The sequence below is a fragment of the Mandrillus leucophaeus genome, unplaced genomic scaffold, assembly GCF_000951045.1.
Source record: "Mandrillus leucophaeus isolate KB7577 unplaced genomic scaffold, Mleu.le_1.0 Scaffold767, whole genome shotgun sequence".
NCBI classification, from domain to species: domain Eukaryota; kingdom Metazoa; phylum Chordata; class Mammalia; order Primates; family Cercopithecidae; genus Mandrillus; species Mandrillus leucophaeus.
The window spans coordinates 23,850-31,160 of record NW_012108330.1 but is presented as its reverse complement, the minus strand read 5'-3'; the positions used below and the strand labels follow the sequence as shown (position 1 = coordinate 31,160).

Sequence of the window (7,311 nt, the reverse complement as noted above, 5' to 3'; positions counted from 1 at the left end):
AAAAAAAAAAAAAAAAGAAAAAAAGAAAGAAAGAAAAAGAAAAGAAAAATAAAGATCTTTCAGGATTTAGAACTGAAAAATAAGTTTCTTGTCTGTCTGTTTCTCAGGAACACCAATGGACCAAAATGAACACAATCACTGGGGTAAGAAAGTGACTTCTCTTGTGTGTGTGTGTGTGTGTGTGTGTGTGTGTGTCTCTTCTGATGATGTTGGGGCAAAATAAAAAAGAATGAAGGATCTTATTCTAACTCCCACAGCTACCACCACCGGCAGCTGAAAATTGCAGGTTTTTGTTTTGGTTTTGTTGTTGTTGTTCGTTTGTTTGTTTTGAGATGGTGTCTCGCTCTGTCACCCAGGCTGGAGTGCAGTGGCGCAATCTTGGCTCACTGCAACCTCCACCACTCAGGTTCAAGTGATTCTCCTGCCTCAGCCTCCTGAGTAGCTGGGACTAAAGGCACACACCACCATGCCCAGCTATTTTTTTTAATTATTATTGTTTTTAGTAGAGACGGGGTTTCCGCCAGCCTCGACCTTGCAAAGTTCTGGGATTACAGGCATGAACCACCACATCTGGCCTGAAAATTGTTAAAATACTCACCAGTATCCAAAATATGCATCCAGGCTTTTCCCTTATGCACAAATCTTTCAGATCTCTTTGAAATATTCCTTCTCCTACCATTCAGTCTTCTCTTCCTTCTCTCACACTTCTATAGATTCTTTGTCTCTCTCTCTCTCTCTCTGTCTCTGATTCTATCATTCCCTTTCTTTCCCTTGTCCTCTCTCTCTCTCTCCTCTTCTTGCACCTGTTTCTGCTATCTGTATGGTATGGGTGTCTTTCTCTCTGTATCTTGACCTCCCCTTTCCCACTCCCTCCTCCTCACTCTCTGCCCCTCGCCAGCCCTATCTTCAGTCTCTTACATCAAGAAGAGCCCAGATCTTCCTCCCTTCCAAGTTCCCTTCACACTCAACCCTCACCTGTGAGAAATAGGAGGTCTCTGGCTTCATTGTGTATGGAACTTGTTTATTAACAAGCTGAACTCTGCGATCCAAATGAGAAACAACTTTTTTTCCTCCCATCACTGCCTCTTATTATGCAATCTTGATTTCCTTTTGTTTTGGTTGGGGGGGTGGTGATGGAGTCTTGCTCTGTGGCCCAGTCTCACTCTGTGGCTCACTGTAACCTCTGCCTCTCAGGTTCAAGTGATTCTCCTGCCTCAGCCTCCTGAGTAGCTGGGATTACAGGCATGTGTCACTATGCCTGGCTAATTTTTGTATTTTTAGTAGAGACAGGGTTTCACCATGTGGGCCAGGTTGATCTACAATTCCTGACCTCAAGTGATCTGCCTGCCTCAGCCTCGCAAAGTGCTGGGATTACAGGTATGAGCCACCGCGCCTGGCCACAATCTTGATTTATTGATGCCATCTCAGGCAGTTGCCTTTATGATTAATGCAGACTAGGAGAATAGTCTATTAAAGTCCCTATGACACATATATCAGGTGTTGCATTGTTCGGTGCCATCTAATATCAAACTTACATTCAGTATGAGTTTCTCCTTCCTCTACCTCAGCCTCAGCCTCAGCCTGAACTCTGGGACCTTCCAAAAGTCCTCCTCTCCCTTCCAGCTCTGCCTCCTCAACCCTCATGCTAGTCCTTCTTTCCCCATCAGGCAGGAGGATGGGTGACTGGAGAAAGAAAGTGGAGTGCTTGAGTCCCATTGTCTTTGCAGTTGTCTCCTGGCTGGTCCTCACCACCATCCCATGCCCCATTACAGCAGACACCCTCCACTGTGCAAGGACACTGTGGCGGCCCCATGGGGCTGATGCTTTGCACACTTCCTGCCAGAGGCTGTGCCCTCTCTGGCTGAATTATCCAACTAGACCTCTGCTCCCACCCTCATGGCACCCCTGGCTTCCTCTTACTATTGCACTCCCTTTGCCATACAAGGCAGGCCTTTGGCAGGGCCTCATCAAGGCAGCTGTGCCTCGTTATTTTCTGTAAGATCCCTTCTGTCCATGGGAAACCCCCTAAGCCATTGCTTCTTACACCTTATCCTGGTCTCCTAGTTGGCTCTAGTCTGCCTTCAAAATTTAGAATTCTCCAGAAAGGAAATAGACACCAATTTCCATGTTTATACATGTCTCCAAACTCCAGGTAATATCTTACTTCTCTCTAAATTTGCTCAAGAATTCTCTTCACTTTGCTGCACTTGGATAGGCTTACCAGTTTCTGTCATTCAGCAGACACCCATCTGGGAAATGACCTATCTATCTCTCAACTTCGGTGACGTGCCCAATATTTATGAGTGGATGTTTTAGAGACCCTCTCACTTGGCTTTGGATGCAGAGAATTCTCTTCCCTATACCCTCCCCACGGGAGAGAATGAGGCTGCACTTCCTAGGAGGCCAGAAACTCAGGACTCCCACCGGTTCTCTTCAGTGACTCCCTTGATTTCTGTTTTCATAGGCGAGAGGAAGGTTAAAGGTGCAGTTTGGCTGCCTCTAAGCAAGCACCAGCAAGGTGTATCAGGAGCTGCTTGGCTGCTGTTTTCAGAATATAGAAATCTGTAATGTAATGCCTGCTTCCTTTTAAGTAAAAGTGTACATTGCCTGCCCACTGTGAGGCCATAACTTCACTGGCATACAGAAAATAAGAATAAATGTCCATAAGTTTTGGCCAATTTGGCTGGAAGAGAAAATACTTAAATATATGCAACAAGTATTAGTGTAGCAGCATGGCAAAGCACTAATACTTCAGGCATAGAAAATGGGCTGGTTCAACTGCCAGCTTTTTCATTTACAAAATTGGTTAATTTTAATAGCTCTAAGTTCTTGGCCAAGTTGCAGATTCATGTGTAAAATAAGGTGAATAAAAGAAACCCATGGGTAAAAAGGTTGACAAACCATTTCCCTTTCTGCCTGAGAATTTAATCTTTGGTTAAACGTTTTAGCTCAGATTCTCTAGTAATTTAATAAGAGTAAAATGTCTATAACATTATTAGGAACCTTACTTACAGTTGAAAACTTCTCTTGATGGGTGAATTATATCTATGCTGAAAGAACTATAAATACATGCTAGGAAGCTGTTTGGAACTTCCCTGAGCAGAGTGACTCTTGTAACTCTCATGTTCCTTGCAGGGAATCTGGAAGCTAAACCCCTAGGGTTGCTACAAGAGACACTGGCTCCTGTGAGTCCGGGTGGCTTCTCTAACTGCTCAAGATGCCATCTTCTTGCCCTGGGACATCCCCAGGTGACAGTTTGCAGTGTTCCATGAATTGCTGCATAGACTTCCACTAGGTGGAAGGCCCAACATTGTCCCTCTGGCAAGCTAAGATTTCCATTAAAGTAGACTAGTGTCCCAGTGAGGCCCACGGCAGTTCTGTGAGCCCAAGAGGTCATTTGAACCAAATAAGAACAAGACCCCTGGTGGGCATTGCAGCACCTAACTCATACCATTGCTAGAAGGAGTACATTAGGTAATGAAGGTAAACCACTTGGAACAGATCCTGGCACATTAAAAGTTCTCAATAAATGGTAGATTTCACTAACTATTTAGGACATTGTCCAAGTTACTTAATCGCTGCATGCAAGTTACTTCCTCTATAAGGAGGTTGCTATAAACAATCCTAGCCTCATTTTCACTAAGTGCTTTAGTGCACCAGCACTCTTTTAAGTTCTTTACATATATTAACTTATTTAATACTTAGAACACCACCACATGGAGTAAACCGTCATCTTCTCCAGATGCAGAGAAATTAATCAGTTGTCCAAGATCATATGACTAGCAATGGAAAGACAATTAAAACTAAGCAATCCAGCTCCAGATTCTTTATTCTTCACCACTGCATGCTGCCTCTCAGAAAGCTCATTTTCTTTGTACAGTCTAAGTTCCTTCTAAGCTCTGATATTCTGTAGTCAATGTAGACGTTCTTTCCCCAACTTTATTTCTGCAACATGAGAGTAAGGAACAGCTAAACCCCAAAAGGCAATGGGCTTAGCAGAAGAGTCTTAGTTTGTTTGGATATTCCCTCCAGAAAGATTCTTCTGTTATCATGGTATTCCATTTCATTCATACAGGTCAAATGTTCCTCCCTTACAGTAAAGGAATCAAGGAGTTAACCCTCAGGAGTCAGAGTACCCCTACCTTGCAAGTTAAATAACTCATCTCTCCACTACAAAGCTGCATCTTGAGTCTTCCATGAACCCGCCCTAGACAAGTCATTCCTTTCACTGCCATGTGGACCAGCAGAAATGGCACCATGGCTCCTATGCCTTCCCCTTTAGGGGGAATGAATGAAACACATTTTTTCCCTAAAGTCTCAAGCTCCTTCATACCTCTGTCCCCATTCACTCCTCCCCCCAGAATCTTACCCACGTTGAAGGGAAATGGGGAAAGAGAGAGGGAAGTTTACCATATTCTGTGACTATCTTATACAAAAATTATGCCATCCTTTCTAAGCAAAATTATGATATCCTTTATAAGATCTGAGTTATTTCTTCACTAATAAAAATAATTTTACACTGCTCATTCTAATATTTTGCTGGTCTAGACACTTCCCTGGTAGTCATGACCCCACTCTGCCCAGCAAAGGTCAGAGGAGAAACCTCTGGCCTTGAAACAGAGCCAGGTCACTTGACCCACATTGAGATGGAACCCATGGCCTTGCCTACACATCTCTGATCTCCAGAGAACTTTTCTTCTAGAGATCCAGGACTGAGTGATTCAGGCAACCACTACATGATGAGAAATGTTTCTAAATCCATCTCATCCCCAGGTGTGTTTTCCTAGGCTCCAAATGGCAATATCCTGCAGTCCTAGAGAAATCAAGTTAGTTTTCATTTCATACATGAAATAGATATGAGAGTATCCTTTTACATAATGGGGAATACCTCCTTACCATTAAAAAATATTCCACTGCCAGCTGGGCGCAGTGGCTCACACCTGTAATCCCAGCACTTTGGGAGGCGGAGGTGGGCAGATCACGTCAGGAGATCGAGACCATGGGGTGGAACCCCATCTCTACTAAAAATACAAAAAAAAAAAAATTAGCCGGGCGCGGTGGTGGGCGCCTATAGTCCCAGTTACGCGGGAGACTGAGGCAGGAGAATGGCGTGAAACCAGGAGGTGGAGCTTGCAGTGAGCCTAGATTGTGACACTGCACTCCAGCCTGGATGACAGAGTGAGACTTGGTCTCAAAAAAAAGACAGAAAAAGAAAAAAAAAAATTCCACTGCCATGATCAATGTGGTGATAAACACAGTAAACTTGCTCCTCACAGGATCACATGCAAAGGGCCAATGTGCCAGCAGATCTGAGCTGAGAATCATCCTTGTGGGCAAAACAGGAACCGGCAAAAGTGCTGCAGGGAACAGCATCCTCAGGAAGCAAGCATTTGAATCGAAGCTGAGTTCCCGGACCTTGACTAAGACTTGCAGCAAAAGTCAGGGAAGCTGGGGAGATAGAGAGATTGTCATTATTGACACACCAGATATGTTTTCTTGGAAGGACCACTGTGAAGCTCTGTACAAAGAGGTGCAGAGGTGCTACTTGCTCTCCGCACCAGGACCCCATGTGCTGCTCCTGGTGACTCAGCTGGGCCGCTACACCTCACAGGACCAGGAGGCTGCACAGAGGGTGAAGGAGATCTTTGGAGAGGATGCCATGGGACACACAATTGTCCTCTTTACCCACAAGGAAGACCTCAGTGGTGGCTCCCTGATGGATTACACGCGCAACTCTGATAACAAAGCCCTAAGCAAGCTGGTGGCAGCATGTGGTGGGAGAATCTGTGCCTTTAATAACCGTGCTGAAGGGAGAAATCAGGATGACCAAGTGAAGGAGCTAATGGACTTGATTGAGGATCTGTTGATGGAGAAAAATGGTGATCACTATACCAATGGGCTGTACAGCCTAATACAGAGGTCTAAACGTGGATCTGTGGGATCAGATCAAAAATTAAAGGGATTCAAAGAGAGCCTTATAAAGTACATGGAAACTCAGAGAAGTTACACAGCCTTGGCTGAAGCAAATTGCCTGAAAAGAGCCTTAATCAAAACACAACTGTGTGTTTTATTTTGTATTCAGTTGTGTCTCAGATTGCTAATTCTGTTGCTTTGCATATTGCACAGCATGTGCACTTTGTTTTGTTGCTTACTCTTTAGTATGTGCAATTTACTCTGCAGCTTGCTGTTTATTATACCCAAAAAGTTAATGATAGTTTCGAGAACAGTTATTAGACTAGAACGCAGGACTCCTAGGTTATAGTTACAGATCCCAGTTATTATTTACTCACTAGTGGGTGAATCACAGTGCTTTCCCTGTAAAATGTGGTACCTGATGTCATATTTGAGATTCTATGAAATGTTTAAATCTTAACATCACTCCAATTATTAATGAACCAAATCACATGGTAAGTTACTGTCTGCATTGAAATATAATATCAAAGCCTTTTGAAATCTGTAAACATAAAATTCCTCTGATTTTCAAATATTTAAAGCCAGTTTTATGTTCCTAAAAACTCATTTTCTTCTTTCTAGTACTACTGTTTCTACTGAATATAATGAAAATGGCAATAAAATAATATTACATAAACTGTAAAGTTCCTTTGATCATATGTTGTTAATTCTCTTCTATAGTTTTCTCCTTAGAAAATGATAAGTAGACACATGACTCATTTTAGCCAGATTTTAGCCCGGACGTCCTTCAGATTGATCACTGAAACATAGGTAAAGACAAATGTCAGAAAAGATAGTAAATTGGACTGGATATTCTAAAGCATCATCTTGCTAGGTGCAAATAGAGGCTACATTTATTAAAAGAAACAGAATTTTTATAATTGATGAGCTCACCAGAAAAATAAAGAAAATTCCAAAGATGGAGCAAACAATTTTTTTTTTAAATGAGGAGCACAAACTGGAGTTGAGGCCCATGAGGAATACATGAACAAGGAAGGCAGAGCTGACCAATAGACAAATGCTGGTACTAATCCTGAGATGAAGAAATCAATCTTGGGTTGTCAGTAAAATTGGAAAGCTGATTTGGAGTGTTCTGTAGTAATTTAGGACCTTCCAGGAGACTAAAGTTATCCAAAATTAGTTGAATTCTTGACATCCAGTAGAAGCAAATGCAATCTTCTCTACAGGAAACCATCTCTAATTCACTTTAATTCAGTAAAGTGAACCTAAATCATGTCCCTATGAACAAGATCAAAAAGATTTAAAAACCCAACGGAAGTAGACTCAGAAACTTTAATATCACAGTACTAGTTACAGTGTACTAAGTAGCTATGAAATATTTCTTAAAATATCATACAC

The 7,311-nt window shown here is 42.5% G+C and overlaps 1 protein-coding gene across 1 annotated transcript in view; it reads left to right on the top strand.

The window, feature by feature from the left end:
- The window catches only part of GIMAP2 (GTPase, IMAP family member 2), a 13,087-nt gene extending 6,491 nt beyond the window's left edge, over positions 1–6,596 (top strand). Inside the window, exons 2-3 of the mRNA XM_011966597.1 lie at positions 108–143; positions 5,277–6,596. Of these exons, the coding sequence (XP_011821987.1) occupies positions 116–143; positions 5,277–6,262 (1,014 nt within the window). The 5' untranslated portion in view covers positions 108–115 and the 3' untranslated portion in view covers positions 6,263–6,596. The remainder of the gene's footprint in view (positions 1–107; positions 144–5,276) is intronic.
- Positions 6,597–7,311: the final 715 nt, after the last annotated feature.